Source organism: Eretmochelys imbricata, chromosome 9, assembly GCF_965152235.1.
Source record: "Eretmochelys imbricata isolate rEreImb1 chromosome 9, rEreImb1.hap1, whole genome shotgun sequence".
In the NCBI taxonomy this organism is placed as follows: Eukaryota; Metazoa; Chordata; order Testudines; family Cheloniidae; genus Eretmochelys; species Eretmochelys imbricata.
In genome coordinates, this window is record NC_135580.1 from 517,988 (window position 1) to 538,524 (window position 20,537).

The 20,537-nt window shown below is 38.8% G+C and overlaps 1 protein-coding gene across 17 annotated transcripts in view; it reads right to left on the reverse strand.

The window, feature by feature from the left end:
• The window catches only part of DLG1 (discs large MAGUK scaffold protein 1), a 451,639-nt gene that overhangs the window by 343,203 nt on the left and 87,899 nt on the right, over nucleotides 1-20,537 (reverse strand). For all 17 annotated transcript variants that reach the window (XM_077826706.1, XM_077826707.1, XM_077826705.1 and 14 more), the window contains exon 4: nucleotides 3,925-4,089. In XM_077826706.1, the coding sequence (XP_077682832.1) occupies nucleotides 3,925-4,089 (165 nt within the window). The remainder of the gene's footprint in view (nucleotides 1-3,924; nucleotides 4,090-20,537) is intronic.

Here is a 20,537-nt window from a genome sequence, read left to right on the forward strand (position 1 = left end):
GTGGACTGTCCCGGGCCCAGCCACAGGCAGCTCGGCCCCGTTCGGCCCCAGGCATGGCTGGGGCTGCTCTCCCCTGGCATGCTGGAGCTGGGAGAGGGGTTCCTATCCTGCAGGGTCCTTACTGTAATGACAACCTCACTACCATAGCTCATCTCGGGGCCAAACCCTCTCAGACTACTGTATACTACACCGCTAAATTCTAGTTAAATTTCAAAAGATAGAACAGGCTAGTTACCTTCAGTGGACACAAAGAACAATTGATCACGGTCCTCTTTATCAAAGCCCTTAACATATTTGAAAACTAATCATGACCCCTTTCAGTCTTCTTTTCTCAAGACTAAGCATTCCCACTTTTTTTAAACCTGCTCTACAAGGTCAGATTTTCTAAATCTTTTATCATTTTCATTGCTCTCCTCTGGACTCTCCAATTTGTCCACATCTTTCCTAAAATATTGCACCCAGAACTGGACACAGTAATCCAGCTGAGGCCTGACCAGTGCTAAGTAGGTTGGGACAATTACGTCCTGCGTCTTACAAACACTTCTGCTAATACACACCCGATGATATTAGCCTTTTTCACATACTGGAGCACATTGTTGACTCATTCAACTGCAATCCACTAAAACCCCCAGATCCTTTTCAGCAGTACTACTGATTCCCCATTTTGTACTTGTGCATTTGATTTTTCCTTTCCAAGTGTCATACTTTGCACTTGCTTTTATTGAATTTCATCTTGATTTCAGACCAATTCTCTAATACATTAAGGTCATTTTGAAATCTAGTCCTGGCCTCCACAGTGCTATCAACTGCTCCCAACTTGGTGCCATCCACAAGCTTTATAAGCATACTCTCCACTCCATTATGCAAGTTATTAATAAAAATATTGACTAGTACCAGACTCAGAACCAACCCCTGAGGAACCCCACTAGACACATCCCTCCCCAGTTTAACAGTGAACTATTAATAACAATAGTCCTCAACCCACGGCCCGCATGCGGTCCAATTAGCACAAAGCTGCAGCCCCGCTGTATGCTAAAGGCTGCCCAAGTGTCAACTGCAGCAGGATCTAGGGTCCTGGCTGCCCAGCCCGGTGGGGTTCAGGGTCGAGAGTCAGAGCTGCTGCCTGGTCCCATACAACAAGGTCCAGGTCGGGGCTGCCAGAGGCTCCAGGTTGTGGTTGGGGCTGCAGCACAGCCCTTCACAGCTGGGTTCGGGTTGCCGCCCAGCTGCCCTACCAACCAGCCCCGTGCCCAGGACTCCGCTCCTGGCCTCACTCTGTTGAGGGGTCTCTGGGTGGGGGAGGGCATAGGGGTCTGTGGGAGGGCTTGGGGAGACACTGTGGTTCTCAACCTGTGGCCCAGGTAACACATTCATAGATATTAAGGTCGGAAGGAAACACCATGATTATCTAGTCCGACCTCCTGCACAATACAGACCACAGAATCTCACCCACCCACTCCTGTGATAAACCTATGTCTGAGCTATTGAAGTCCTCAAACCATGGTTTAAAGACTTCAAGGATCAGAGAATCCTCCAGCAAGTGACCTGTGCCCCATGCTACAGAGGAAGACGAAAAACCTTCAGGGCCTCTTCCAATCTGCCCTGGAGGAAAATTCCTTCCCGACCCCAAATATGGTGATCAACTGAACCCTGAGCATATGGGCAAGATTCACCAGCCAGATACCCAGGAAAGAATTCTCTGTAGTAACTCAGATCCCACCCCATCTAACATCCCATCACAGGCCATTGGGCCTATTTACCATGAATATTTAAAGATCAATTAGAATATTTAAAGATCATTGCATCCCACAATGATAAATAAGTTGAGAACCACTGATTAATAACTACTCTTGAGTACACTTTCAACCAGTTGTGCACTCATCTTTTAGTAATTTCATCTAGACCACATTGCCCTAGTTTGCTTATGAGAATGTCTCGTGGGACTGCGTCAAAAGCCTTATTAAAAAAATCAAGATACATCACATCCATAACTTCCACACACTCCAGTAGGCCAGGAAATTTGATTGGTTTGTCATGATCTGCTGGACTATTCCATATAACCCTATTATAGGTTTAATAATTTCTTCCAGTATCTTTCCAGATATCAAAAGTTAGACTGTCTGAGCAGTCACATTTAATTTAGAAGCAAGTGACATACAAAATATTATTCTTTTTTTAACTTCTAAACTAGCTGTTGCTGTCAGACTACTGAAGGAGCAAATTCTCTACATTGCTACATTTATCAATAGCAGATTGCACTTGCCACAAAATTGAGAGCCATTTTCTCATAATTTTTTTTCTTTTAAACCCAGCGGGGTTTTGTAAAATGGAAAAAGACTTAGGTGGATTAGGAACATGATGACTTTTTAATCAGTATTAAATAAACTCTTAAACCAAATTTTGTACTTGGATTTTCCTAAATTTCCCCTTTCATATGTTTTTTCTAAGATGACTGCTATGACTCAGATTAGGTTGTCCATATCTCTCTTTGTAACTAAGATAAACTGCTCCTTGTTAAGCAAAAAAAACCCACCTGGGTAAGCTGACAAGGCTGCTCTTCCTCCTATGAAACTGATATGCTTCTTCACAGAAAAAAAGCCTCCACTCTACTTAGACAACTAAATATATCTTGCATGTCTCAGCTCTTCACAAAGCCCACTACACTGAGCCATATATTTTGTTCAAGGTTATAGCAATGCATGGTACAGTGCAATAAAATCTACTTTTCACAGAGACTGGTTTTATGACCGTCTGCAGTATCACTATGAAGAAAGAGCGAAGTATGATTATGCAACACAGACAAGCCATGTTCGTATCTAACAGTACATTCTCAAACTGTTTAGAAGAGGAAGGTACATCTAAAGTTCTGAATGCATTCAGTTTTGACAGTTCAAACACAGTAACTTTGCTGTTAAAGAGACACTGTTCCTATCAGAATGATAACATGCAACATTTTTATGCCCCTTCCCTGCACCAGTTTTACAACATCCTTTTAAAAATGTGGACAGCTGAACCACACATAGTACTCCAGTACTAGTTTCACCAATGCCATATAAAAAGGTAAAATCACCTCCTTACTCATACTGACTACTTACCGTTCATATCTAAGGATTGCATAATAGTCCTTTTTGCCACAGCACCATGATGGCTGCTCATTTTCAGTTTCCTGCCCATTATGATCTCTAAATCCTTTTCAAGTCACTAGTTTCCATGCTACTCCCGCAGTCTGTAGGTACAGTCCGCATTCTCTGTTCCTACATATACAACTTCACATTTGACTGTATTAAAATACCATTTTGTTTGAAAGGACCCTGCTTAGCAATTGATCCAGATCATTCTGTGCTACTGCCCTCTTCTCAGCATTATTAACCATGCTGCCAACCTTTGCACAACCCACAAATTTTATGAGCAATGATTTTATATTTACTTGCACAACATTGATAAAAACATTGAACAGCATCAGACCTAGAACTGATTCCTAGGGAAACTCACTAGAAACCCTCCCATTCAATGATGATTTTCCCATGACAACTGCTTTTTGAGATCTGTCAGTTAGCCAGTTTTGATCCTTTTAACATGTGTTTACTGATATTTTGTTTTTTAATAATTTTTTCACTCCGCATGTTATGTTACTAGGTTAAACACCTTACAAACGTCTAAGTATATTTCCACTGAATGCATCCAATGAAGTGAGCTGTAGCTCACAAAAGCTTATGCTCAAATAAATTTGTTAGTCTCTAAGGTGCCACAAGTACCCCTTTTCTTACTTCAACATAGTTACCTTTATCAACTAAATCTGTAATCTCTTAAAAAAAAGAGGTTTGTCAAACAAGACCTATTTTCCAAAATACCATAAGTTGTTAAAGCAATAATTCATTGCCTCAAACACCTATTTAAAATAGTTTACATTAAAAAAATCCCTACCTTTACTGGTGAAATGTGACAGTGGGAAACAAATCCATGTATATTTTCAATCTGTGATAGGTTCTTCTCTGATACATGAACCAACTCTGGACCAGTCACCTCACTGGTAACGTGTGAAGAGCTATGCTCCTGTGAAGGTGTATCTTCATCCTGACACCGATATTTCTGTAGAATATACAAAAATTTCATTTTAAATATTAGCCCCATACAGATGGTTACACAAACAAAAGAATTCTTAGGAAAATTACTGTGGTAGATAGAGTAGGCGTGCTCTGGTGCCAATTCCACTATTCAGAGATCAAAGTACATTAAATTCAAAGGAATACCATCAACTTAAACATCATGTCTAAATGTTTTATCTACTACTGTTACAAGCAACCTCTAAAATTCCTGTAACCAAAGACCTGTTTGTTTTCTTTGTGTATTTGACAGCAATTTGCATATAAGTACATTTCACTATCTCCCTGGCATAGTCAGTTTCCCCCTTATTTGTGAAATCTTTCACACAGCAAAAAAGGATTGAAAAATATTTTTAACATAGGAAAATGATCATAACACAAAAATCAACAGGGGATTCAGATATTGGGATAGTAACAAACTACTTTTAATTCTTTTTTTAGAACTCGGTAGATTTCAAATTCATGGTGTTCATTTAATGTTAAACATTTTTAGATTAAAACATAGTGGAAGGATAACTATTCTAGCCTTCATCTTCTCAAAATACATTTTTCCATGAAGTCTACAAACTTTAGCCTTCCCAACAGAAAAACAAATTCATACATGCACTGCAAAAAGTATTCTAAGCCCCCAATAATACTTACAAACCAAAGCAAACACATTATCTTGTTGCCATTATTCTTGTCCTCCCTTCCTCCCAGGTTTTAATCATTTATTTTAGATAATAAACTTTTCAGGTCATGAAATCTGTCTTTCAGTTACCCACTTGAACCACAGACATTTATGATACTAAATAATAGTGCTAAATTGTAAATTGTATCTCCCAGACTTTTTCTAAGTCAGCAACAAATAAGTATACTTTTGTTTTCAAATTTTTCACACAAATGAAGCACTAAGGAAAGCTGAACAAATAAATCCTATATATTCACAGACTGGTACAGCACTAGTGCAAGCTTATTTAGTGCCGTACTGAAATGTCTCAGCATTGCCATAGAACGACAACAACTCAGTTGCCCACTTTTAGTCTTGGCTTCTCTGCCAAGGCTCCGAATAAAGATGACTATTAGCCCTAAGTGTAATCGTGGGTTTTAGAAATGGACAAACCACCAATTCATTTCCCCACGAAGCCGCTAAATGGTCGCAACTTTCTCACTACTTACCTGGCCAGGATGTTAACCAGTGGCTTAAATATAAAGAAGTTATTTCCAGTTTCCTGAACTGTAAGTCCCCAAAAAGCCTACTTTTCACCATGCTTTTGAGTTTCTTTTGTCACAGAAAGTTGTCATTTTCCTAATTTTCTAGACTAAGTACATTTATCTAATATGACTTAGTCGTGTGTCCATAAGAAGCACTTCAAACTAACTGCCATTTTGAGTTTGCCAAACTTAACACTCTTACAAATCTGTTTTACCCGATTACAATGAAAGCTTAGCAAGGACTAATGTTTCTTCTGTCCACCACGTTAAACTAACATGAAAAATTAAACTTTCTAAGTTCCTTATAAGCAAAATAAGCATTAAACGTTGTTTCTACTATAAACAAGGTCTATTTCCAATTAAAATGAGGCTAAACATTTTTCAAATAAATTGTAAGTGTCCAAATAATAGATATTTTAGTTTCTTAAAAATCTACAATAGTTGTATTAGGATTATATTTTTGAAAAGCCATTACAGCTATAAACTTGAGAGTATCTGAAAATAATATACCACAGAGAGAGGAAATAAAAACCTCACACCACACACACACAACTAACTGGATCTTTCAGTACAGCAGCCAGTTTCAGATTATCAATTTTTAACTTTAAAATTCATTTCCAAGAATTAGCAATAGCATCAGAAAATACTGGAATTTCCCTCTTACACAGCCACACATGAAAAACACCCAAGCAACATCTTACCCTCACTACTGTCCTTCATGTGATAATGAAAAAGATTCTAATATTTCATGTCTACAAAGTTTACTAGATGCATAAATTAAATTAGGAAAGCAATAAAAAACAAAAAACTGACTCAACTGATCAATACATAAGTTACCACGTACGACAGAGTTTAAATGTTCAAAAAAAAATTTCTACGGACTTCTCCATACAGAACAGAACACCAGCCATACTGGGTCAGACCAAAGGTTCATCTAGCCCAGTATCCTGTCTTCCAATAATGGCCAATGCCAGGCCCCAGAGAGAATGAACAGAACAGGTAATCATCACATCAGTGATCCATCCCATCGCCCATTCCCAGCTTCTGGCAACCAGAGGCTAAGGACACCATCCCTGCCCATTCTGGCAAACAGCCATTGATGGACCTATCCTCCATGAACTTATCTAGGTCTTTTTTGAACCCTCTTATAGTCTTGGCCTTCACAACATCCTCTGGCAAGGAGTTCCTCAGCATTACTGTGCGTTGTGTAAAAAATACTTCCCTTTGTTTTTAACCTGCTGCCTGTTAATTTCATTTTGTGACACCTAGTTCTTGTGTTATGAGAAAGGAGTAAATAAGATGTTTCATACCCCTAATTATTTTGTTGCCCTTTTCTGAATCTTTTCCTATTCCAATATATCTTTTTTGAAATGGGGCGACCACACCTGCACACAGGATTCAAGATGTGGGTGTACCATTGATTTATAGAGGCAATAATATATTTTCTGTGTTATTATCTATCCCTTTCTTAATTATTCCCAACATTCTGTTCACTTTTTTGACTGCCGCTGCACACTGAGTGGATGTTTTCAGAGAACTCTCCACAATAACTCCAAGATCTCTTTCTTGAGTAGTAACAGCTAATTTAGACCCCTATCATTTTATATGTATAGTTGGGATTTATGTTTTCCAATGTGCCTTACTTTGCATTTCTCAACATTAAATTTCATCTGCCATTTTGTTGCCCAGTCACCCAGTTTGTGAGATCCCTTTGTATTTCTTCGCAGTCTGCCTGGGACTTAATTATCTTAAGTAGTTTTGTATCATCTGCAAATTTTGCCACCTCACAGTATACCTCTTTTTCCAGCTCATTTATGAATATGTTGATTAGGACTGGCCCCAGTACAGACCTCTGGGGGACACCATTATTTGCCCCTCTCCATTCTGAAAACTGACTGTTTATTCCTACCCTTGGTTTCTTATCTTTTAACAAGTTACCAATCCATGAAAGGATCTTCCCTCTTATCCCATGACAACTTAATTTAAGTAAGAGACTTTGGTGAGGGACCTTGACAAAGGCTTTCCGAAAATCTAAGTACACTATATTCACTGGATCCCCCTTGTTCACAGGCTTGTTGATCTCCTCAAAGAATTCTAGTAGATTGGTGAGGCATGATTTCCCTTTACAAAAACCATGTTGACACTTCCCCAACAAATTGTGCTCATCTGTGTCTCTGACAATTCTGTTCCTTACTATATTTTTAACCAATTTCTCTGGTACTGAAATCAGAATTACTGGCCTGTAATTGCTGGGATCACCTCTGGATCCCTTTTTAAGAACTGGCATCACATTAGCTGTCCTCCAGTTATTTGGTACAGAAGCCGATTTAAATGATGGGTTACAGACTTCAGTTAGTAGTTCTGCAATTTCACATTTGAGTTCCTTCAGAACTCTTTGGTGAATACCATCTGGTCCTGGTGACTTATTACTGTTTAATTTATCTATCTATTTGTTCCAAAACCTTCTCTAATGACACCTCAGTCTGAGATAGTTCCCCAGGATTTGTCACCTAAAAAGAATGGCTCAGGTGCTGAAATCTCCCACATTCTCAGCCGTGAAGACCAAAGCAAAGAATTCATTTAGTTTCTCCACAATGGCCTTATTGTCCTTGAATGCTCCTTTGGCATCTCCATTGTCCAGTGGCCCCGCTGCTCTGCGAGTGCATTACTACGCCATTCAAAGCTGATAAAGAAGGACCAATTATGATTTTTAGTTAAATCAGTGTAAGTGATCAAATTCAGGTCCAGTAAGGGGAGAAATAAGAAATGTTGAAATGAAGAAGGGACTTCCGAAGAAGGAATATGACTAGGATAATAGGTACAGGTTTATCCTATATGAAAACAGGTATATCCTATATGAAAACTAACTCAGTCCTACTTCATGTTCAGCAAGTCGCTCAGACAAACAAGTTTGTTTACATTTGCAGGAGATAATGCTGCCTGTTTCTTGTTTACAATGTCACCTGAAAGTGAGAACAGGCGTTCTCGTGGCACTGCTGTAGCCAGGATCGCTAGGCATTTACATGCCAGATGTGCTAAAGATTCATATATGCCTTCATGCTTCAAACACCATTCCAGAGGACACGCGTCCATGCTGATAAGTTGTGCTCGATAATGATCCAAAGCAGAACGGACCAATGCATGTTCATTTTCATCATCTGAGTCAGATGCCACCAGCATGAAAGCATGTCCTGTGGAATGGTGGCTGCAGCATGAAGCAGCATACGAATGTTTAGCATATCTGGGATGTAAATACTTTGCAATACCGGCTACAAAAGTGCCATGCGAATGCCTGTTCTCACTTTCAGGTGACATTGTAAATAAGAAGCAAGCAGCAGTATTTCCCATAAATTAACAAAGACTTGTCTTAGCGATTGTCTGAACAAGAAGTAGGACTGAAGGACTTGTAGGCTCTGAAGTTTTTCATTGTTTTGTTTTGAGTGCAGTTATGTAACAAAAATAATCTACATTTGTAAGTCACACTTTCCTGATAAAGAGATTGCACTACAGTACTTTTATGAGGTGACTTGAAAAAAACTATTTCGTTTTTTATCATTTTAACAGTGCAAATATCTGTAATCAAAAATAATATAAAGTGAGCACTGTACTTTGTCTTCTGTGCTGCAATAGAAATCAATATACTTGAAAATGTAGGAAAACATCAAAAAATATTTAATTAATTTCAATTGGTATTCTGTTGTATAATAGTGTGATTAATGGCAATTAATAAACTGTGATTAATCAACAGCCCTAATATATATATATATAAATATTATATAAATAAAAGGTATGGAGAACCAATTATAAACAGAGTAATACTACAAAACTTCACAGTGGTCAGACTTCTTACAAATAGGCTTTGTCCGCAATCAAACATAATAAAAGATTACAACAGACTCCTCACTGAGGGGGATGATATTAAAAGCAGGTGGAGAGGTTACTGTGACAACCTGTATGCCTCTCCAGTGTCATTCATAATTCAGGAAAACAGAAAAGCGTGGACCCAGAGCAGGAACCATCAATCCTGCGAGAGTACATGATACATGTTTTATGTAAATGAAACCACCTGGTATAGACAAAGTATCTGCAGAACTGTTAAAAGCAACTGCTGAATGCGGTACTGATCTTATGCAAAAAATTTGTAATGATGTATGGATGACTAGAAATTGGCCAGAAGACTGGACAAAGGGAATTTTTCTGTCCTTATCAAAGAAGGGAGACCTAATAGAGTAGTAACTATTGTACCAGCTCCCTCACATTGCACAAAAGCAAAGTTCTGCTCTACATAATCCAGGATTGCATGAAAGCACAACTACCACTACAAGAAGCTGGTTTCAGAAAAAGTCAAGATACATGTAACCAAATCACGAATATCCACCACATAATTTAAAAATGCAGAGAGTATACAAATTGCCCATAAATCATGTGCTTCACTGGCTACTCAAAAGTGTACGGTATCACCCAACATGATCATCTTTGGAGGACACTGGTAGACAAGGGGATTCCAAAGCATATCATTGAACTCATCGCAAGTCTCTACCACTGCCAACAGACCATGATGTGAACAGCAGTACGTGACAGTAAGTAGTTTCCATTAGGCAAGGTGATGTGAAATAAGGGCATATTTTATAAGCATCTAACATATACACATAATTTAATGCGAAACAAGACTTGCAAGATTTTTGACAAAATGAAAGGAGCTGGGATCTCCACTGGCAAACGCATCTCAACAGACCTCAGATATACTGATGACACAATGCTCTTTGCCACAATCACTGAGGCAATGTAACAAATGTTGGCGTATGTAAAAACAGTTAGTGAGGAATATGAATTATTCCTGAATGTGATAAGAACAAAATGCATGTACATTGACATGACTAAAAAAATGCACGTGGATATCATGATTAATAGACAAGCTGTAGAAGCAATAAACGAATTTAAAAATATTTGGGATCATATATAGCCAACCAAGGAGGCTATTCCAAAGAAATCAGAAGACACCTAGGGATGGATCATTCAGATATGGCCTCCCTTAAGTAAGTGTGGAAAAAACTGTGGACCCTTGAAATGTACACGGTGCACCTGGGAAAAACCTAACTTTTTCCACAATTTATGTATGTGAATCCTGGGAAGTTAAGGCTGCTGACAAGAAGAAAATATTTTAAAAGTTATGATGCCAGTGAAGACTCATGTGCATCTCCTGAACAGAAAAATGACTAATGCTTATGTTAGAAATAATCAGCATGGATTTCATTTAAATCAAATTATGATTTAAATCAAATTGAATTAAATCACTAGTCAGGAAGACTCGATTTAATCATGGATTTCTACATAAAAGTGAATACTTGTTGGTTGTTATGATCTTAATACATATTCTTCACAACTCAGAGATAGATGTAGGTTTCATTTTTAGAAGGTACACACAATACATTTTTAAAGTGATTTATTATGAAAACTTTTCAGATTAGTTTTACAGTTGTATCACAAAATGAATGATTGTTTGGTTATTTCATATACCAAAGGTAACTGAAGCAGATATTTATGAAGTCATTGGGAGGTTAACTATCTCCAATTCAACAGGTTAATCATTAATGTTTGGAGGATTTTCTTGCCATGCTCTTTTAGGAGAACATCACCAGACAGACATTGAAATTGTTTCATTTAACTAAAACAACAACGTTATATATTCTGGATTTTTTTCTTCAACAGCAAACAGAGTATTTTAACAAAACAAGTATATGAATTTTTGAATTTAGTTAAACATTCAAGTTCTTTAAAATCAGGTTTGTTTTTGTTCAAATTGTTTTTAACTAAAATAGTTAAATGAAATATTTTATAAAAAACAAACAAAAATTAAATCGACTATGTCAGCCAGGTCAACATGAGAAACTTTAAATATTGGCTTCTGCAGCTAACTCGGTCATCTTCACCTTCATTTTCCTGTTTGTTCATAAACTGGAAAAGAAAAACCACATTTCCTGCTTTTTCAAGTCCCAAACAATTTCTCAATTTGGAATGAATTACTCCAAAGGAAGAAAATATTCTTTCTGCACCGGCAGAAGAAGCTACTGCTGTTCAAAGTGAGATTATCACTTCAACGGTCTCTGAATCCAAATGCTTAAGTGACTTTCACCAATTCACTGATGTGACTGTCTTTAAAACATCATCAGCAAACATATATTTCTTGAATGGTTCACCCTTAGCTCTGAAGTTTATTATAGTTGACTTTATGGAGGGATGATTGCTGGATGTCCATGTCATAGCCAACTCCTCTTCTTCAGCAGTTAAAGTTCGACCCTGGTACCGAGTATTGAGAATATTTGCAAGAAAATGAGCTGGAGATAGTGCTTGTCCCATTCATTTTTTTAATGCTTGTAATTTAACTCTGTCATTGCAGATTTCTCTTTTTAAGATCTCACTTGGTTCCTTCCAAATTTCAAAGGCATCAGCAATAAAACAGCTATTTCCCTGCATTTTGTGCAAGGCTACAGAAATAGGCTTCAAAGTACTCAGCGTGTGTTCGACATTTCTCTTAAACCCAATGATGAGAACTCTGGCTGTAACAGTGCCATCTATTTTTTCACGACTTTGTTCACAAACGATCATCAGATTAGGCCAGTTCTTGATACAGTGCTCAGAACAGTCCACTACTGAGTTCCATCGCACGTCTTGTGAGAGCGTTAGCTTGGTTCCTCCCGCTTTTTTCAGAGTAGCTGCTGCAAAGTGGTTGTTACGGAAGTATTTTGCAATTTCGGCATTAGCCTTTATTTCTGGAACACTGAAGACTTTGACTAGGAGGTGCATCAAATGAGCACTGCAACCGTATGTTATTAGCTTGCGACTCTCTTCTAAACAATTTCTTCTCATCTAGGATACATTTGCAGCACTGTCTGTGCCCAAGCTGCATACTAGACATTTGAATTTTTTTTCCCACAGTTTGTTATAGCTTTTACTGCAAATTCTTTTAAGTATTCTGCTGTGTGCACATTTCCTGATGTATCAATTGTTTCTGTAAGGAAAACATTCCCTTCTTCTGTCATCACACCAGCACATAGAGCAGGATCATTGTGGAAATTGCTCCATCCATCAAGACTCAGGTTAACAATTTCACCCTCCAGACCTTTTGCACACTGCTCAATTTCTCTTTCATACACTTTATCCAGCAATTTGCCAGCAATATCTGTACTGTATCCTGGGTGGACTGTATTCTGGTCTTAATGACTGAACCATGTTAATGAAGTGTGGGTTTCTCAATCACATGGAAAGGAGAGTTTGTTGCACAAACAAATCAGGCAATTTTTTCATCAATTACCTCTTTTTGTAATCTGCAGGTTCTTATCACAAACTTATCTATGGTTGTTTCTCGATGACGGAGATTTTTTTTTCTTTTTCTACATGTGATATACTCTGGCTGTGTGACATACATATTGGGACTGAAACACTATCATTGGCATATAACTCGTGCAGTTTCCAAGGTATGTATCTGATGAAGTGAGCTGTAGCTCACGAAAGCTCATGCTCAAATAAATTGGTTAGTCTCTAAGGTGCCACAAGTACTCCTTTTCTTTTTGCGAATACAGACTAACACGGCTGTTACTCTGAAATCTGAAACTATAGAAAATGATGGTGATCTTGAAAGTGGATAGTCTTCAGAATCCTGTATGTTGAGGATGGATTCTCCTAAACAAAATAAGTCAATGCAGTTATTTAATTATTATTACCATACTGCTTTTAGTATTACTTGTTGCATTCACTCACACACAGTACTACTTTAAAGGTGAAATTGTAAAAGGAACATCTGCCTATTTCAGCTGTTTATTTTTTATCACAACTGCATCTAAAATGATACTACCTTAGAGGAACAACTATATTTTTTGCTCAAACATGAGAATTCAAGAATAGTCCAGAAGGAAGACAGGCAGTCCTTAAGAAAGAACTATGAAATAAAAAAGTTTACCAACCTGAAGATCCTGCATGTTCAGACATGTTCTTTTCATCATCTTCAATTCAGCTTCCTCCTGAGAAGGAACACTTCTCATGATGTTGTTTCACTCGGGCAACTGGGCCTTGCATTTCTTTGTTGCACTGTTTGCATTTTGCATGCATGCCTGTCTTACCCACAGGTAGAGCAACTTCATTAAAATATTCCCAAACTGGGTCTCTTTTATGGCTTTCTGCCATTATAGGTTTTCCCTTCTAGTGAGAGAATGGTATGGTAGATCTCAAATCAATGAAGGCTACACTCAGAAAGACCTCAAGACTTCTGGAATATGCTGCTCAAACACTTTCACTTTTGTTTCTACTGCCTGTCCCTCCCTTCTCACATTTATCTCCAGACTTCTTCTCCTTGTCCAGATCTATTCCGCCCCCAACAATCTTCGCTGAACTTTTTGAAACTTTTCACTTTTAGAGAGAGGTAAGGGATTGACTCTATGTACACATATTTGCAGAGGGACAATAGGGTTGAGGTCTGTTATTTCTCACCTCTATATATTAGTTTATTTTAAAACGTTTTTGCTGTTAACAAGCCTGATATCTCTGGAGACACAAATCCACAGTTTGAGAACTGCAAAATTAAGCATCTCTGATGGTATCTTCTAGTCTGAGCACTGAGTCCCATTGGGTAGATAGAAAGATTAACCTAAATAATCTATAAAGAAGCTCCTGGAACCTCATAAAATTGGGTCCCTAATCCATGAACTATTGGAACTCATTTACAAAATTTTTCTTAAATGAACATATTGTCTCATACTACAGATTTAGAATTTATAATCCCTATTCCATGATGAGATATCTTTGAGCTATAGTGTATCTTAATTAAAACTATCTTTAGATACTTTTTTTCCTCAAAAAGCATTTTCTCAAACAAATCCGATTTAAATCAAACAAATCTGATTTTTTATTTTATTTTTTTAAATCATTGTTTTTTATCCACCCTGGAAAATAATACTGGAAAGAAGCAGACCCTGAAGTCGAGATCAACAGATGCAAACTGATGTACTTTGAGCACATTAGGTGTAGAAATGAGAAAGTTATGGAAGGAATGGTGGAGGATCATCATAGTAAGGGATGACCAGCGAGGAGACAGTTGTATGGCTTGTAGAAGACCACTGGAAGGTCACCAGCTGAGGGCTTGAAGTTAGTGAAGAATTGTGAAGGCTTCTGAAAATTCTACTATGACGACAATGATATTCAGACATGAATACACAGATGTGGCAATTACAGGCCAGTAAGCCTCATTTTAGTAACAGGCAAATTGGTTGAAACTACAGTAAAGAACAAAATTCTCAGACACATAGATGAACATCAGTTGTTGGGAAATAGTCAACATGGTTTTTGTAAAGGGAAATCATGCCTCACCAATCTACTAGAATTCTTTGAGGGAGTCAAAAAGCATGCGGACAAAGGAGATCCAGTGGATATAGTGTATTTAGATTTTCAGAAAGCCTTTGACAAGGTCCCTCACCAAAGGCTCTCAAACAAAATAAGCAGTAATGGGTTAAGAGGGAAGGTCCTCTCATGGATTGGTAACTGGTTAAAAGATAGGAAACAAAGGGTAGGAATAAATGGTCAGTTTTCAGAATGGAGAGAGGTAAATAGTGGTGTCCCCCAGGGATCTGTACGGCGGCCAGTCCTATTTAACATATTCATAAACAATCTGGAAAAAGGGGTAAACAGTAAACAGTGAGGTGGCAAAATTTGCAAATGATACAAAACTACTCAAGATAGTTAAGTCCCAGGCAGACTGCGAGGAGCTACAAAGGGATCTCACAAAACTGGGAGACTGGGCAACAAAATGGCAGAAAAAATATAATGTTGAGAAATGCAAAGTAATGCACATTGAAAAACATAATCCTAACTATATATATACAATGATGGGTTTAAATTAGCTGTTTCCAAGATCTCTTCCTTGAGTGGTGTCATTGTGGATAGTTCTCTGAAATCATCCACTCAATGTGCATGGTTGGTAGTGATGATGTATGAGAAGAAAAGAACTCAGCTTGACTCCCAAATCGAGTTCACAGGTCTGGCAGTTAGATTTTTGTTAAGTTTATAAACTGAATACATTTGATAGTAAATCAGTAAGGCAAACACAAAAAGGTATTATGGGTTTTCTACAATACCTGTTCAAAGTACAACTAATATTTTAAAGTTCTTGTACAGGATACGAGCACAATAAATGTAATGGTATTCAACTTATCCATTCAACCCATCAGAATTCACACCTTCCAGAGAGTATTTGAAACCTGATACATATATCACTAAGCCCTCCCCTCCAGGGATGAAGGTTTTTTTTTTTTTTTTTTTAAATAACCGTTCTTTTAATGGCAAACCTCATTAAAACAGACGGCAGCAACAATCTCCATAGACAGCCAAAAACAACTGAAGCGGTTAAAACCAATAGCCTTAAATTGCAACTTCAACATAACCACATCAACAAAGAATTCAGCTTCTTGATAGACTTACGGAGACAACAGTCCAGATGGTTCATCAAGCAGAAAGTGAATTAATCAAAATCACATGTCCTCAGCTACCAGTTGGTCCACTGACAACACAAAAGACATGCATCCAATGAAGTGGGTATTCACCCACAAAAGCTTATGCTCCAATACGTCTGTTAGTCTATAAGGTGCCACAGGACTCTTTCCTGCTTTGACAACACAAAAGAACTGTGATAATTAAAATTCTCTCAAGAATGGAAAGAATGTTACATACAATGTAATCTATCTTAAAAGTATACAGCACCCCCACCCCACACACACACAGTAATAAATCTTCACTAAGTGTTGTGGCATCTCAGTATTAGTTGAAGAATAGCAGCTCATCTTCTGCACAAATATAAATATAAAAACAACAAAATCTCTAAAAATTAGGGCCAGAATTTTAAAAATATGGCCTTGGGTTTTTTCCATTTAACACATTTGCAACTAATGTTTTCACTCTTGCACTCAACATTATGATTTCCATGTTATCAAATAGTTCAAAAGAAAAAATGATAAACAAAAAAGAAATCAGGCAAACAGGAACATGCACACTGTAAGAAGAGGAGGGTATCCTTTTCCGTATATAAAATCAAAATCTCATTTTGGCAAGGAAGTCAGTAAATGATCTGGGGAGGTCCAGGATGACTCATGGCGATCCCAGGAGGTCCCGGATGACTGGGAAAAGCCTAATGTAGTGCCCATCTTTAAAAAAGGGAAGGAGGAGGATTCTGGGAACTACAGGCCAGTCAGCCTCACCTCAGTCCCTGGAAAAATCATGGAGCAGATTCTTAAGGAATCAATTTTGAAGCACTTAAAGGAGAGGAAAGTGATCAGGAACAGTCAGCATGGATTCACCAAGGGCAAGTCATGCCTGACTAATCTAATTGCCTTCTATGACAAGATAACTGGCTCTGTGGATGAAGAGAAAGCAGTGGATATGTTATTCCTTGACTTTACAAGCTTTTGATACAGTCTCCTACAGTATTTTTGCCAGCAAGTTAAAGTAGTGTGGCCTGAAGGAATGGACTATAAGGTGGACAGAAAACTGGCTAGATCGTCAGGCTCAACGAATAGCGATAAAAGGTTCCATGTCAAGTTGGCAGCCGGTATCAAGCAGAGTGCTCCAAGGGTCAGTCGTGGGTCGGTTTTGTTCAATATCTTCATTAATGATCTGGAGGATGGCGTGGACTGCACCCTCAGAAAGTTTGCAGATGACACTAAACTGGGAGGAGTGGTAGATACGCTGGAAGGTAGGGATAGGGTACAGAGGGACCCAGACAAATTAGAGGATTGGGCCAAAAGAAATCTGATGAGGTTCAAAAAGGACAAGTGCAGAGTCCTGCACTTAGGAGGGAAGAATCCCATGCACCGCTACAGACGAGGGACCGAGTGGCTAGGCAGCAGTTCTGCAGAAAAGGACCTAGGGGTTACAGTGGACGAAAAGCTGGATATGAGCCAACAGTGTGTCCTTGTTGCCAAGGAGGCTAACGGCATTTTGGGCTGTATAAGTAGGAACATTGCCAGCAGATCAAGGGATGTGATCATTCCCCTCTGTTCGGCCTCATCTGGAGTACTGTCTCCAGTTTTGGGCCCCACACTACAAGAAGGATGTGGAAAAATTGGAAAGAGTCCAGCGGAGGGCAACAAAAATGATTAGGGGTCTGGAGCACATGATTCATGAGGAAAGGCTGAAGGAACTGGGATGATTTAGTCTGCAGAAGAGAAGAATGAGGGGGGATCTGACAGCTGCTTTCAACTACCTGAAAGGGGGTTCCAAAGAGGATGGATCTAGACTGTTCTCAGTGATAGCAGATGACAGAACGAGGAGTAATGGTCTCAAGTTGCAGTGGGGGAGGTTTAGGTTGGCTAATAGGAAAAACTTTTTCACTAGGAGGGTGGTGAAACACTGGAATGCGTTACCTCGGGAGGTGGTGGAATCTCCTTCCTGAGAAATTTTTAAGATCAGGCTTGACAAAGCCCTAGCTGGGATGATTTAGTGGGGGATTGGTCCTGCTTTGAGCAAGGGGTTGCACTAGATGACCTCCTGAGGTCCCTTCCAACCCTGATATTCTATGATTCTATGAAGTGTAAGATGAAGATAATAATCAAGCTATATGATCATCTATTAAAATCAATTTTTTTCAGAGGTCCTGATCGTTTGCAACATGTGGTACAGTGGGGGAGGGAAGGAAGGAAGGAATGGTACAATCTGGCTTTATGCCACTTGTACATGCCCCCAAAATCCCAAATCTTTGGGCTGGTTCACCGCTGGTCCAATCTGCCATTCTCACAACTGAGGACTGCCAGAACACAATGAGCCCTTTTGCCATGCTTTCAACACCCCACCCCACAGAGGGACCTGAGAGGGGATGCATCATAAAACCACATATGACAGCTCTACAACACCTGAGAATTTCACTCACACCAGAAAAATCCCCAAATAGCCTGTTTAACTGTCATTTCAACTACTTTGCACCACAAAGACACACTAACCAAAAAAGTAGAGGGGTAAAGAGCTGAACTAAAATTCCTAAAACTACCTCTACCCTTAGTTTACATTGTGTAAAAAAAATACAGTTCAGAAGGGGTCGAAGACATGATTTTACTAGACTATTTTCGCAAAGATCAGATTAATTGGCAAGTTGTGAAGGTTATGTACTCTACTTTTATACTTCAAAAAATGACTTGTTTTGGGTTTGACAGTAACAGACACAAAGTGACTGAACATGAGGTTTATCTCAGATTAGTTAGTGCCTTACTGGTTATGTCCTGTTTATATTTTCCCTAGTACGGATCCTAAAAAGCAGCAAAAAGGTGACAAAAACATCCCAAAAGCAGCACTAATTCTTAAACTCTTTCAGTACAAAGACTGGGCAACAAAATGGCAGATTAAATTCAATGTTGATAAATGCAAAGTGATGCACATTGGAAAACAAACCCAACTGTACATATAAAATGATGGGGTCTAAATTAGTTGTTACCACTCAAGAAAGAGATCTTGGCGTCACTGTGGATAGTTCTCTGAAAACATCAACTCAATGTGCAGCGGGAGTCAAAAAAGACAACAGCATGTTGGGAATCATTAAGAAAGGGACAGAAAATAAGACAGAAAATATCTTATTGCCTCTATATAAACCCATGGTACACTCACATCTTGAATACTGCATGAAGATGTAGTTGCCCAATCTCAAAAAAGATGCATTGGAATTGGAAAAGGTTCAGATAAAGGCAACAAAAATGATTAGGGGTTTGGAACAGATCCGTATGAGGAGAGATTAATAAGATTGGGACTTTTTATCTTGGAAAAGAGATGACTAAAGGGGGATATGATAGAGTTCTATAAAATCATGAGTGGTATACAGAAAGTAAATAAGGAAGTGTTATTTACTCCTTCTCATAACACAAGAACTAGGGGTCACCAAACGAAATTAACAGGCAACAGATTTAAAACCAACAAAAGGAAGTATTTATTCACAAAACGCACAGTCAACCCATGGAACTCTTTGCCAGAGGATGTTGTGAAGGCCTGGACTATAACAGAGTTCAAAAAAGAAGTAGATCAATTCATGGAGGATAGGTCCATCCATGGCTATTACCCAGGGTAGTCACAGAATGGTGTAAGTAGCCTCTGCTTGCCAGAAGCTGGGAATGGGTGACAGGGAATGGATCACTTGATGGTTCCCTGTTCTGTTAATTTCCTCTGGTACAGCTGGCACTGGCCATTGTCGGAAAACAGGATACTAGGCTAGATGGAGATTTAGTCTGACCCAGTATGACCATTCTTAAGCCTAGGCAGTTGGTCTATGGAATTGTGAGTTCATCTGGGGCTGAAGAACAGTGGAAGAACAAATCTTCCCTAAACCTCTATTTGGAAAAGTGGAAGCTTTGGGCCTCAGGGACTAACTCCACATAAAGGGAAAATGCATGATGTCCAAACTAAAATATCAGTCTATCTCCCTGAAATCTCATGGATGTCTAGCTGTCAGCTCAAGCCATCTCCACTCCCTCCTTTCTCAATCCCTGTGGACACCACCACCATCTTAGCTATCAGTGAGGCCCATAACCTGGGTGTCATCTTCGACTCAGACCTGTCCCTAGCTCATCAAATCCAGGCTATGTCTAAGTCTTTTAGATTCCTTCTCCACAACATTCCTAAGATATAGCCTTTCCTATCCATCCATATAGCTAAAACTCTGTTCCAGGCTCTAATCTCATGTCTCAATTACTGTTATATCCTTTTCTCTGGCTTGAACAAATTCAATCTACCCCCACTCATATCTTTCAAAATGCTGCTGCAAAAATCCTTTTGCTAGCTCGTCACTTTGACCATGCCATCCCTCTCTTTGCTTCCCTCTACTGGCTCCTTCTTCGTTCTCATATAAAACATAAGCTGCTTCTCTTCAGTTTCAAGGCTGTTCACAACCTCTCCACACTCTCCCTATCTTCTCTCATTCAGCAACAAAACATCAGCTCTTGACTCCGATCACCCCATGGTGTCAGCTTCCATTGCTCACTTGTTAAATCTCCAAACAAGCATCTTTGTACTTTTTCCCATATGTCCCTTACATCTGGAAAGAGCTTGATGCCAACAAAAAAAACCTGAGAATGACTAGGCTACTGCTAGTCGAGAGGTCATCTAGTCCAGTCCCCTGCACTCAAAACAGGACTAAGTATTATCTAGACCATCCCTGACAGGTGGTCGTCCAACCTGTTCTTAAAAATCCCCAATGATGGAGATTCCACAACCTCCCTAGGC